Here is a 13723-nt window from a genome sequence, read left to right as displayed (position 1 = left end):
GCAACTAACAACTGTCCCTGTAAACATCAGGTACTTCCTAAGGAAGTGGTGACTGGTAAAGACAACGCACAGATTTTCTTAAGCGCCTCAAAACTGAGGGAACTGTGGCTGCTTTGCCCAGGTCAGTGGGAACACACAGCATCGCTGCCAGCCAGAATCTGCTCAAGAGGCTGGTCTTAAACAGTTTCTCATGAAGGTTCAGAAATGAAACAATGAAACTGTCCCAATTCAGGATGAAGTTCTTCATCAAACTCACTTCCCCGGTCAGGTCTCAAGCCTTTAGAGAAACTCGATTTCTTTTTCCCAGAAGAGAAAGCAGAATCTTACCTGCAAAGCTCTCTGCTTTTTCCTCATTGCTCTTTTCTGATTGGCCTGTTTCTGCACAGAAGAAAAGGCAAGTGAAAAAGCCTCCAGTCCAACTAACTTCTTCAGCAGTTCTATGATTTCTTGGGAAAGGTTCTTCAGTGTTGGATCTAATAAAACAAACAAAATAACTTGCTTAATCTTTTTCAGTGTATGGAATGAAAGCCAAGAGCCCAATAAGGATTCTCCTTTATTTACTAAAGGATGACTGTACTGATTCATCTTGCCCAATATACTGTAGAGACCAGAGCAAAGGCGCTTGTGAAATCTGCTGGTTCTTCACCAGCTTTTCCAGGGGACCACAAGCGGCACTTCACACAGGCAAACAAAAAGTAATGCTTCTGAGAAACAAAAGTTTTTTTCAGAAGGATAATGGCATCCCAGAGGTTATTAAAAGTGCCTTTTACTGTATATAGCCACCAGGACTCTTCTGGAATAAGCTTTGTTGGAAATAGAGATGATTCCAGCCTTACTAAGTTCAGTCAGCATCTCTGTCCAGTATGCACAATAAGGCCTGGCTTAATGGTTAGGCTGTTCTGTACCTAGAACACTGTCACTGCTCTCCTCCAGGTTTTTTCAGTTCTTTTGTATCCTTTCTGAGATGTGGGGAGCCAGTACTGTGCACTGAATTTTCATAGCATATACAAACCAGTTTTAGAGTAATACATTTTTTTTTGTGGTTTGTTCTCTGTTCTTTTCCTCACTAGCTACAATGTATTAACTACAATCACTGGGAAAAAAAAGATACTGGGGGGGGCAGGGCGAAGGCTACAAAGAGATGCTAAAGGAAAGCTGGGTAAATACCTCCCTCAGTCTCCCAGCAGATCCCTCTTCCAAGGGCTTGTACAGCCTCCAGAGAAGCTCATGTAAGCTGTGTGCATCCACAACCTCCTCCAGGGACAAGTTCCCTGGGCCCACATCCCCTATCACGTGAAAAACCATCTCTGCAGTTCTTGTGAAAAATCATTTGAAGGTCCCTGATTCTTGTGCTGGCAGAGAACCCAAAAAAGTTGATCTTTATCCACTCACGATGCTGTCAATCTCTACCATTATCTTTTCCAAGTCTCTTACTTGCTTAGCTAAAAAAACCCAAAAAAGTAGCCAAGGCAGCTGTTCTGTACCTAGAACACTCTCTGTACCTAGAGCTGCTCTCCTCCAAGTTTTTTCAGTTCTTTTGTATCCTTTCTGAGATGTGGGGAGCCAGTGCTGCGCACTGAATTTTCATGGCATATACAAACCACAGATTTAGTGTAATAACTTTTTTGTTTGTTGTCTGTTCTTTTCCTCACATTGGATTTTGCTTGACTTTAAACATTTTCATGAACTACCTAAACACCAGTTTCTTGCTCTTAAGCCAAGAGTCCCTCATGTTAAATGGGAAGTTGGTTTGTCTTTCCCTCACCAGGCATGATCTCCTTAAGATCTTTTAAACAAACAAGGATCTCGAGGGAGGAACAAGCATTGTTGCTCCGGTAGTATCTAGCAGGACAGTGACCTGGCCTCATTCAGGAGGAAGGAAGAAGTTCTGTGCGCAGTTCAGCAGGTGTACGCCTGCCTGCCCACACTGCATGCAGTGTTCCCACAGCAGACAGCTCTCTTCTCCTGCCTCCAAAGGTTACTTTCTTTCAGTCACTGTGCACACACAGCACACGCTAATGGTCATTTTCTCTATTTCAAAAGGCAGGAAAACATCAAGCAACCGCCAAACTGGAAATTCCAACCTGTACAGTCCCTTGCTCTACAGTAACACAAAGTGCCATAAAAAACACCCTGTTTTACATTAAAACTGAAACACGCTTTTAACCATAGGGCATGGATCTTCATGCCCCTGAGCCTCACAGCAGATCGAACAAGACAATTCAAAAAGAATGGCACTTAGCCTTGTTCTGGCTTCCTTAACACCCACACTCTGCTCCTCTCCTCAGCAAGGACTCCATCAGTCATGCCACCATGAGTCCACCCTTGATTACTACACTTTTTCCACTACAACACATGCTCAAGCTTTACCCATGTCCGTGTAGGAGCCTGCCTAACTTTAGTCCAGTCTTTTTTTCTTTGTCAACGTGTAGATTTTTGTTCCAGCTGTCAAACACTCTCCTGCCTTCCTGGTATTTTGGTTAGACTGCAAGTAGGTGAAATTCACCAATTATGCCATCTATGCCTCAACAGACAAAAGGAATGACAAGCGGTGTTTGTGCCGAGGCAGAGCTCTGACACACTTTCCTCTTTGCTAGTGTTTGTGAGGGAAATCACTTACCTTGCTCTGCATAGGTGCTGTTCAGCTCCCTGTACAGAGGGGTGAGAATTGTTGGAAGATACGGTTTGATCCTTTCTTCCCCCAGATCCACTGAGATTGCTCCCAGGAACTTAAAGATGCAGCTTCTCTGAAAAGGAGTGTGTGGGACATGAAGTAAGGAAGGTTGGGAAGGGAACTGCCTAACTGAACTGCTGCAAGAGCACTGTGCATTGCTGTTCAATGTGCGAAGTGCTGTTTCAGACACCCGAGTCAGAAACTCACTGCTGTTAAAAGGTCTTACTACAGCCAAGTACAGCCGTTAGATGAGACACAGCCCCGCAGGATCTGCAAACGTGCAAGCTGTGACTTCACTGGGTTGCCAGCTGCTAACACTTTGAACAACAGGCTTGTTCTCACTGTCCTGTACTGAGGCAGCTGAAGACATGAAAGCTCAGTCTTTCTAGCTCTGCACCACGGGGAACCACAGTGCTTTTCCTGGTGCTCTCCCCCCCCCCCCCACTAACAAGTAACTTCTGGCAGAGCCACAGCACCACTCTCCTGTGCCAGCGCCTACCACATCAAAAGCAGTTGGTCTAACCCTGTTCTTACCTTTAAAGGGACCTTAGGGGAATATGCTGCTTCTCGCTTTGCCATGAGAGAGAGCTTCTTCATTAACCATAGCAATGTGGCTGGTTGGCCTTTCTCTTCCGTGTCCTCTTTTTCTCCCTCTCCTTGAGCAGAAATATCTTTCTCTTCCTCATCTTCTGAGGCCTCCTGCTGTTCCACTTCACAGCTGAGTTCTTCTTCAGCTTCTTTACCTTCTTCTGAGGCAGGGGCTAGCAAGTAAACAACTTTTGCCACAAAAAGCAAATTCTTTATAACCTGAAGTGTAAAACCAAGAGTAGTCAGTCACTGTGGGTTCCCCCAGTGTCAGCACCAGCAGTGCCCACAGTACAAAAGAGCCAAGGCAAGAGGAACTGGCCAACCTAGGAGGCTGTAATGGGTTCATCGCCTATATGTTGCTCCCAACAGAAAGGCTCACCTCAATATTCTCCTGTAGTTTGGGAGAGTCTTTCCCCATGAGCTACAACGCTCCACCACCCCCTAAGGCTGCTCCTTTTGTCTTCCCCACTTCCAGCAGCTCCTGGCTCTCCACAAGGAAATCTCTGACCAAGTTCACAGTGGTGTCAGACCTTCAAGCAACAGCATAAAGCTGTACTAAAAGCTCCCAGCAAACATCCACAGGGCTCCAGTGTAGCTGCAGGGAACCAGCACCAGAGATCTGGATGCTCGCTCCAGGATCTGGCTGCCCAGCCTGCTCCAGTCTGGGCTGCAGAGCCAGACTCTCCCTGATGGAGGGCTGAACAGAAGGGACACCAGTCATGCCCTACATGGTGCTTCCCCTTTCTGTCTTTGACACCCTTCAGCCCTTCCAGCAGACTGACACTACAAGGAGGACTTTTCTGGGCCCCTCTGAGATATGCACCTGCTCAGATGCCCGCAGCTGGACCTGCACTGTGTATTTGCCCTAAGCCACCACCAGCGCTGTTGTCTTGACTAGGACATAACGCTCCCTCATGAGCCGGAGCCTGCTCTGTGCCCTCCTGCAGCCCCAGACCTGCTCCTGCTCATACCTGCTCTCCCAGAGACAGTTCCAGGAACTTGGACTGCAGCTGATGGCAGAATGCAAACACGAGTTCCTTCATCTGGGGAGAGGACAAAGGAGAATGGAATTACTCCATGAAAGGGAGTTGGTAGCAGAAACTCAAAGCAGTGTTTCGCAGTCACCAAAGGCAGTTCCCAGGGAAGGCCAAGGGATCAGCTCAACACAACTTCTGCCTGCATCTTGCAGCCTAGAGGGTGATCTTTGTGCTGCTGAAAGTAAGACCCCAGAGGAGCCCCTTCCCAGCAGCAGAGACACCTCCTCAATGCTTTAAGTGATCAGGATTAGGCACGTACAAGCAACTAAAAGAGAAATGTGCGTGTCAAACTATAACACTATTTTTATGTCCCAGCCAGGGAATGGGCATGGGGGGAGGGGTGGGGGGAAGAACAGTACAGACATCATTACCTTTTTGTCCAGTTCAGCAGTCAAGAAGACTGTGGATGCTGACAGCTCTGCTGACATCTTCTTCTTCCCTGCCTTTCTTTCCCTCCACTTGTTGACAAGATCTTCTGGCTTGTAAGATGCAAACAACAAGCCAAAGATCTCAGTAGCTGTCAGCCAGACCCAGCTGTGCGGATACCACAGGTGAGACTGGACATGACCTGGGGGAAAGAAAACCTCTTTCAGCACAGGAGCTGGTCCAGTGAGAGCAGAAAAAGAACCAGGTCCCTCCAAATTACCACAACACATGCTACAATAAAAAGGTGAAGGAAATGAAGTGTGCTCATCTGCTCAGAACATAATCAAAGGCTTCCTAGCAACTCTATCCAGCCAAATCAGAGGGCAGCAATAAGCTACAGGTAGCTAAATGCCAGGCGTTCTTGAATGCATCCACAGCACTTCCAAACATCCAAAGATGGGGTCATTGCTGGAAAGTGATGGCAGCTGGGCAGGAAAACTGGACATGACACAAAAAGACACTTGTTCTGATCCTGGCTGACAAGTCATGTTTCTGCAGCCACTATGGTCCCCTCATGGACTTGGTACCACTGCTCATCTGCCCATGATGGCTGGGGACTGGCTGCCATGAGACTTGGGTGAGCTGACCCTGCCGCAGATGGTCAGGTCAAACCCCTGGATGGAGGCTGAGGGTGCTGCATATCACCAAGCAATCAAGGATTTACAAGGCTTATCTCGTATCTCACTAAAGGCACCGGGCATGCTCAACTCTTTTAAGACATTAACCAGCCAGATCCAGGCCTTCTGATAGCAGCAAATAGAAGCAATTAAAACCAAAGCAACGAAATGCCAATAAGCCAGTCTGACATTGTCCAATCTCACTCATAGGGAAATTGCTTGAATCAAATAACCTCCAGGCCTTAACATCCCGGCAGAGACACAGTATTTACTGCACTGTTACCATGTGTCATCGCTTGCTGGCTGGTATGTATGATCTCATCAAGAAAATCTCACCTTCCCAGGAGAACTGAACGTTTTCATCCAAGAGGATGTAATTAAGGTCAAACATGCCATAGTTTGCAACTATTTGCTCTTGGGATTTTAGAACATACTTTCCAGTGACTGAGACAGAGGGTGTGTTGTTTTCATCAACCATGTAATCCTTTGCATTAACATCTTCTCTTTCACTGTCCAGTAACTGCAATGTATTATCATTTTGCAGCACGCAAACTTTATATGACAAAGTTCAGTTGTTTATATTAGGCTGTGAAAAAACACATGGCACACAAATAACCTTCCTGGTAATGCAGCCGTAACAATTCTTGATACTTACCCCAGATATTGCTGACAACATCACTGTTCTTGGTTAACCGAATGAAGTTGCACTCGGTGATTAGCTTTGTCACCAGCACAAGAAAGCTGAATAGCAGCCTATCTGCAGCCTTCTCCTCCTCCTCTTCAGTTATCTAATAAAATCAGCAAGTCAAGAAAGATGCTTATGAAAATCTGAAGACAGCGCTTATTTACCCTACTAGATAAATTGCAGATCAACCCTGCAAAGAAACAGAAGACTGACTTGTACCCAATTCCCAAAATAAACAGAAGAGAAGCAGCTCTGCTAAAGCATTTCCTCTGGAGACTGATCCTCTGCAGAAGATATTATTACTACAATCATTCTTGTTTTTTTTTTTTTTTTTTTTTTTTTATACAGACATTACTGTAACAAACTCTTCGGTTTCTAATTGCAAGCAATTACACACACAGTGCATATCATTTACATCAATAGAAGTATTTGTGCACATTTGATTCTCATTATTAGAGCCAAGCTGAGCTCAGATTTGCCTGTGTCACCTGAGAAGCCCCACGTTGTTATGACAACAGCGTGTGCACTGTGTTTTACCAAATCGCCTTCAGGTCCTCACCCTGCCTGCAACCATGAGCTGGCTTGATATAACTAGTCAGTGTTTCACCTGCATGTCGCAGCACAGGGGGCGATTACACTCAATTTCTCCTCACTGTGGGTATTTTATTTTCATCTCCTGCCAATTTACATACCCTGAGGCTCTTCTCTCTTGTTCAGCATGTTCCCCTTGTGCATTAGTAACATATGTGGCCACTCCCCAGGCACAGTGACTGGGATCCCTTTGGGATTATCACATGCCAAGCAGAATCTGAGGCAGCCTCCTTATTCTGAGTTAATCATGTGCATTGAAAAGATTTTCCATAAAACAAAACCATGGTCTGAAGTACAGGAAGGGAACTCCTCTGCAAGTTAAAGCTGAACAAAGCAGACAGTCCCAAGTGCTGCGCTCCTGACCCTCCATGCTTATACAAGCCTCTGCAGCTAACAAACATTTCCCAGTTAAACAGATGTTGTCAGTGTGATCATCAGGCTGTTTTCCAGCTAAGCAGATTCTAACCCACCCCAGTGCTACCTGTGCACCCTGCCATTCCTTCTGATGGTGGTTTTCATAGCTCTACTTTAAACAAAAAAACCAGCAGTGACTCCTCTCCTGCCACCACAGGGAAGGCCAGAAGCAGGGAAAGCTCCCCTAACGTATATACTGCTACATGCTGTCAACCCACCAAGTCGTACAGGTAAAAACCAAAAGCCTGGACTCAAGGGCTGTCTCAAGAGCCCCGTCCACCCACAGAGATCTTGACAGAGGCCAGAGCAAGGAGCAATATATCTGCTGGTTACGCAGTATGGCTGCAGGTTCAGGCCAGGTGGCTTTGCAAAGTTCCTTTGCCCCTTGTGCTGTGTGACACATGACATCAAATTTGGGCTTACAAACAAAAAGATATGTTTCTAGGTCAGTGAGGTGCCCTTCAGAAGAAATGTATGTGTTTCGTGTCTTTCCTCAGTCCCAAACAGTAGGTCCAACAGTTAAATCTCTCTCACACTTCTTCTCTTTTTCCATTTTCTTAATTCTCCTTCCCCAAACCTCACACATGGGAAAAATGACTTACGTCTTCAAATTTAATTGGGTTGATTTCTTTTTCAATCAAGGTGAGGACAGCTTCAAGCCGCCGTTCAAACATTACTCCCTCCACTTCAACAAACAAACCGCATGCCTGGGCAGCCAACCTCTTGTGTGAGCTCTGCCAACAGAAAGAATAACACCCCTCGTTACTTCTTGATGATCGAATCCTGCAGCACCCATGTGCAGGAGCTGGTAGCAACTCCTACTTTTGCCTGTAGCAACAGCATCATAAGAGTAGCTGGTTTTTGGAGTACTATTGTAAAAGGAGATGCTGCCAGCTAGGCACAAAAGTGCCTGGCAGCACAAGTTATCCCTGGAAACACACCCCAAACCTGAATGCCGAAAGGCCTTTTCCAGCCCAGTTCCCAACTGCAAAGCTCTGGGCCTCACTTTGCATTCTTTGATTCTTCACAATGCAACAGGCAGCACACAGCTATAAACCAGACCTGAACGTATTAGAGATGAAAAGGATGAAGTGTTGAAGAACACTTACTCCACTCATGTAGAGCGACAGAACCTGAGTCCAGTTTGAGAATAACTAAACATCCTGACACCCAGATCAAAATTGGAAATCTGTAATACGACTAGGTTTGCCACCTTCCAGCTGCCGGCGACAGAAGTGAGTTTGAGCTAAAGACAGCACAAAAAGCCAATTATTGGGATCAGAAGAGCTTTAAGGAATTTGCTCAAACCTTTAACCTGAGCAAAAACCACACCTGGTGAAATCCCTGACTGAAAAGAAGAACTGTTAGAAAGCAGCACAACGCAGCTGGGAAACCTGTAGACTGATCTACAGCAGTAGCAAGTTCTCGACATTTGTGCAGCTTTATGAAGCTATACCATTTCTTGCTCTTCTTACTAGCAAGCGCTATGGCCCTGAGCACAGCTTTAAGAGTTCTTCTTCTAAGCTGAGTCTTGTACGTACTCCTTTCCTAAAACTACTAACTCAGGTGTAACTGAACCCACCAATCCACCAGACCTGGTATTAGCAATCTCCCACTTGCCTTAATCTTACTCAGCCCCCAAACAGAGTTCAGACCCGGTCAGTGAAAAGACCAAAGAATACCTTCTTGCTGTGAAACCACTCTGTGACTAGCGAAAACATCAGATCTTGTTTTTCACTGTTTATCTTACTGAGCAGAGATTTACACGTCAAAGCCGCCATCTTTTTGCATTTGGCAGAGTCATCGTTTATCATCATCATACAAAGAGAGAGAAAAAACAGCCCACAGTATTTGTGGAGGAGATCCTAGAAAGAAACAACCATCAATCATTAGCCATTAGCACACACCCCAAGAAGCTTCTAGCACTCAAAGGGGAAAAGAGAGGTATTTGTTGCACAATGTATAGGAATAATGTCAGCTCTGAGTGGGGTCCACATCAAGGCAGGGGAACTGAAAGGACGGGATGATCCAGCTGTTGGAGCACACAGGGAATGTACAGCAGCCCCAGCCCTGCTCTGACTCAGACTTGCTAACGTGTCCCTGGGACAGCAACGAGAGCATGAAACCTTAAAGGGCATCTTCACGCCCAGCTCTCACTGAAACAGGCAGAAGTCCCACAGCACTGCAGCAATCAGCCCAAGGGACCTTCTTTCAGAGACAGCAGCTCTTTGTTACTTTACAGAGTTGCTGGGAACTAAGTTGAGATACTAAATCTAATCAGGCAGTGGTGGAGCACAGCTTACTGTGCAGAATTTCTCTTCCTTCCTCCCAAATTCTTGGTTGATTGCACTTCTCTCAGTCTCCTGAATGCTCAGTCTCGCTCCATCTGCAGAGCTTGGAGGCAGATTAGCATTTTGCCTATGTTATCCTGCATAGATGCACGGTTATTTTTCAGCTTTCATTTTGATCCCCCCCCCCACTGAGAAGCCCTCCCTCTCCAGTCGGGCCAAAAAAATAGATATGGTACACCACACACCAGCTCAGTCAAAAACATGCCTCATAACTGTTAAAAAAAAAAAAAAAAACACAATGAGAAAACTCTAGACTTCACTTTCTATTCATACTCCATTTCCTAAACTGGTTGTGTTTCTTCCTGGCATAAATCGCCATCAAGTTTATCCAAACTCCAGCTGACAGAGCTTTATTTTACTTGCAGACTGAGCACATTAAATAAAGAAGTAATGCAGACTTTCCAGCATGTCATTTCTCTTTTGGAGCAAAGCCAGGTTCTCTGGAGATAAGTGAGCATTCTGCTCATGATAAGAGATGATAGGAACTACCAAGTGCTCCCAAAATAAAGTGCTCTGAAAATGCTGTTACTGCAAGTTGCAGTAACTGCTTGATGCTTGGAACACCAAGGAGTGCTTGTTACCTGTGGGAACATGTCAAGGATGTACGCAATCATCTCCAGTGCAGATTCCCTTCCAGTTTCATACTCGTACCTGTGAGGAAATGATTAATGGTTAAGACTGGGTTAATACTCTAGAAAGTTGCTAACAATTTACAAGAATGGCCAATGCCAGAAACACACATGGACAGAGATCTTTCTACAACAGCTACGAGACCTGGTCTGATATTTAAGAGAAGCAAAAGGCCCATCGGCTCCATCTCACAGAGAATGGGCACAGAAAGACAAACAGACAAAAAAGGGTTCCAGCTAACTTAAGTCAGCAGAGCTGCACTTGTGCTATGGCGCTGGGGAACATGGTAAACTACCGTCACCTTCAGCAAGGGAGAGATCATGCTCAGAAAGAGATTTCAGGCACACCGCTCCTGCTGAATTGGTGCAGTTGATCTCAACTGTGCCTGCAACTGCAGCTGAGACCACTGCCATGGGACAGCAGTCCTATAAATGTACCTTCCCTTACTCTTTCTGGATTTTCCAGTTCACCTGGTTCACAACCAGTGGAGCTGGTTAACCACTATGAAAACAACATAACCTTTGCTTACAAAAAGATAAAAAAAACAAAGCCAGCTGTGAAATAGGGAAGAGAAAAAGGGCTTGCTTTATCAAACAGCCCATCTCTGAAAAAGGGAAGTGTTTTTGAAGTAGGAAAATCAAGACTTCAGCCACACCCTCCCCTCCTCACAAACAGCCCTTTAGGTGGCGACTAAAGTCACATTTAAGCAACAAGGTTCTGTTCTGAGAGATGTTTGGAATATAAACTCACTCCAGTTGTGCGAGTATGAAATCCAAATTGGGTTTCAGCTTGTCACCAAGGGGGTAGTCCAGAATATATTTTAAGTAAATCTGGAAAGAAAAAATAAAACACAATACAGAGAGGAGTTACAAGAAACATTCGGGAAAGCCTGTAAAAAGGTTATGAAGAAAATGGATGGAGCAGCAAGTTTATGAGTATCATCCCTTTCTCCTGTGTGTTTAAGTTTCTATTACACAAGGGGCCAACAACTGCTCTCAAGTTCCATGCCTGGAACAGGATCTGCAGGCGTTCGACAACTGCCAGGGCAGTCTTTAGAGTATTGCTCTGAAATGGGCAGGCTTGTGTTAACAGATATTCTGCATCCTTCAAAATTCATCCTGTAACTATGGAAATGCAAAATTCGGTTATGCACAGCTCCTGCTGCATCCGTGTCCCAGTGCTTGAAAGGAAGCAGCCAATTCTGTCTTTTGGTTGCTTTTAGCTCAGAAAGAAGGATGAAGCAGTGGGAAGGAATCATGGCTTTGTGGCAAGTTGTCTTCTGCTGGGATTCAGAAAAGGGCAGGGCTCTTAGTTACATGGGCCTAAACGCCTCCAAAGGAGGGATTGTGTCTCTGCTGCTGCGCAGCTCTGAAGGTATGCCATGGCAAGCAGTATCACTACAGGCAAGCAGTCTGCAATTCTGCTGTGCATCAGTCACAAGAACTAAAGCCAGCCAGATAACAAGGGGAACAAGGATTAGTAAGAAGGGGAAATGGGGCTAGAGGTTCAGCAGGGCCAAGGCACACATCTGTGAGAGCTGCGATGGCCACACTAAGGCCTCTAGCCTGCAGAATGCTGTGAGTAAAGTAAGATCAGAGACTTTCCATTCTACCAACCTGCCTGCACTGGACTCGCACCGGCTCACTCTGACCTGTGATGGCCAGCTGGGCAACCTTCTGCAGCACATCATCAATTTCAGGGACAATCAGCTTCCTGGATAAAATAGCCTGCAAATGTGAAAGCACAGCTGGAGTCATGTCATTTTGCTTGACAGTGTGAGATGCAGTACCTGGGAATACGCTGGTCTCAGGTGATACATCAACACTGACTTTTTCCACATTTTCAAACATAGCCAGAACAACTTTTTTTTTAAAAGTGCAAAAAAAGTGGCTTACAAATCATAGAATCATAGAATCAGTGAGGTTGGAAGGAACCTTTAAGATCATCAAGTCCAACCATTAACCTACCCTGATAAAAACACCACCGCTTCTAAACCATGTCCCTAAGCACCTCATCTACACTTTTCTTAAACACCTCCAGGGATGGTGAATCCACCACCTCTCTGGGCAGCTTATTCCAATGTTTAATAACCCTTTCAGTGAAAAAATGCTTCCTAATATCCAATCTAAACCTGCCCTGACATAACTTGAACCCATTTCCTCTTGTTCTATCACTTGTCACCAGGGAGAAGAGGTCAGCTCCCATCTCTCTAAAACCTCCTTTCAGGTAGTTGTAGAGGGTGATAAGGTCTCCCCTCAGCCTCCTCTTCTCCAGGCTAAACAACCCCAGATCCCTCAGTCGTTCCTCATAAGGTTTGTCCTCCAGACCCTTCACCAGCTTTGTAGCCCTTCTCTGGACACGCTCCAACACCTCAATGTCCTTCTTGTAGTGAGGGGCCCAAAACTGAACACAGTACTCGAGGTGAGGCCTCACCAGTGCCGAGTACAGGGGGATGATTACTTCCCTAGTCCAGCTCACCACACTATTCCTGATGCAGGCCAGGATGGTGTTGGCCTTCTTGGCTGCCTGGGCACACTGCTGGCTCATGCTCAGCCGGCTGTCCACCAGTACCCCCAGGTCCTTTTCTGCCAGGCAGCTTTCGAGCCACTCCGCCCCCAGTCTGTAGCGCTGTTGTTGTGACCCAAGTGCAGGACCCGACACTTGGCCTTGTTGAACCTCATACCATTGGCCTCAGCCCATCTGTCCAGCCTGTCCAGATCCCTCTGCAGAGCCAATCTACCCTCAAGCAGATCAACACGCCCCCCTAGTTTAGTGTCATCTCCATATCTGTTTCTTTTGGAGAAGACAGAACACCTGATAAGGGATGTTGATTCTTTAGCAAAAACTTCCTCAGACCCAAATACCTCCTCATATGCACGTGTATAAAACAGCCTCCCAAAAAATTTTAAACATTGACTACAAGTCAAACAGGAAAGCTTTGTTTCTCCCCACACCACTCCCCAACAGAGAGCCTTAGCAGCATTCTGTGGCCTGTTCCTGATGTGAGATCGTACAGCCTTTCACCAAGAGGCCGAATCGCTGCAATTCCAGTGGCTCACAGAACCCATACACCTGCCACACAGAAATACCTTGAGAAGGCCAAAGGCAGTGGCTTGACGTGATGAATCATAAATGTCTTCTTCGGCAAAGCCAAGCAATACTTGGAGCTGTTTGCTTGTTATCTGACTCTTTGCATTCTTCACAAGTATTGTTACACACTACAAAATCAAAATTGCACATTGTCAATACACATGCTGTGCCATAAAACATAATCCCACACCAAAGCCAGACTGTTTATACCACTTAGGCTTGAAGAGACAAACTGCTGCTCTGAAGCATGCAACAAACACTGTTCTCATCACATTTTGCTTTCAGCTGGCAATTCTGAGACAAAAAACTGAACACAAGCAAATACACAAATTCAGACCAGACCTTGAAATCAGGGGGGATGTTCACAGACACGAACCACGATGTAGGAACACAACAAGGAAGAGGGGAAAATTCTTTTGGCATTGGCAGTCAGCATGAATTACTTTAACTCTCACTTATGATCATGAAGCTGTAATTAATTCAGCAATGCATTTAGAAGACATCTACAGGAAGACACCACACACTGAAAGAGTAGTTATTACTACTATTAATTGCCTCCTTCCCTTGTCTCACTTCAGCTGCAAGGGTTTACTGCAATTGATCATATTAAAAGCAAGCTA

The 13723-nt window shown here is 45.6% G+C and overlaps 1 protein-coding gene across 1 annotated transcript in view; it reads right to left on the bottom strand.

Annotated features, from left to right (window-relative positions):
* The window catches only part of UTP20 (UTP20 small subunit processome component), a gene marked incomplete at its 5' end in the record, with an annotated part of 68061 nt that overhangs the window by 443 nt on the left and 53895 nt on the right, over positions 1 to 13723 (bottom strand). The window contains 12 exons of the mRNA XM_082486691.1: positions 328 to 473; positions 2621 to 2747; positions 3209 to 3481; positions 4234 to 4305; positions 4671 to 4867; positions 5998 to 6130; positions 7635 to 7766; positions 8715 to 8897; positions 9965 to 10034; positions 10764 to 10843; positions 11630 to 11740; positions 13103 to 13231. Of these exons, the coding sequence (XP_082342817.1) occupies positions 328 to 473; positions 2621 to 2747; positions 3209 to 3481; positions 4234 to 4305; positions 4671 to 4867; positions 5998 to 6130; positions 7635 to 7766; positions 8715 to 8897; positions 9965 to 10034; positions 10764 to 10843; positions 11630 to 11740; positions 13103 to 13231 (1653 nt within the window). The remainder of the gene's footprint in view (positions 1 to 327; positions 474 to 2620; positions 2748 to 3208; positions 3482 to 4233; positions 4306 to 4670; positions 4868 to 5997; positions 6131 to 7634; positions 7767 to 8714; positions 8898 to 9964; positions 10035 to 10763; positions 10844 to 11629; positions 11741 to 13102; positions 13232 to 13723) is intronic.

The sequence above is a fragment of the Vanellus vanellus genome (assembly GCF_965231255.1).
Source record: "Vanellus vanellus genome assembly, chromosome: 1".
In the NCBI taxonomy this organism is placed as follows: domain Eukaryota; kingdom Metazoa; phylum Chordata; class Aves; order Charadriiformes; family Charadriidae; genus Vanellus; species Vanellus vanellus.
The sequence above is the reverse complement of the archived record's forward strand: the minus strand, read 5'-3'. Positions and strand labels throughout refer to the sequence as shown.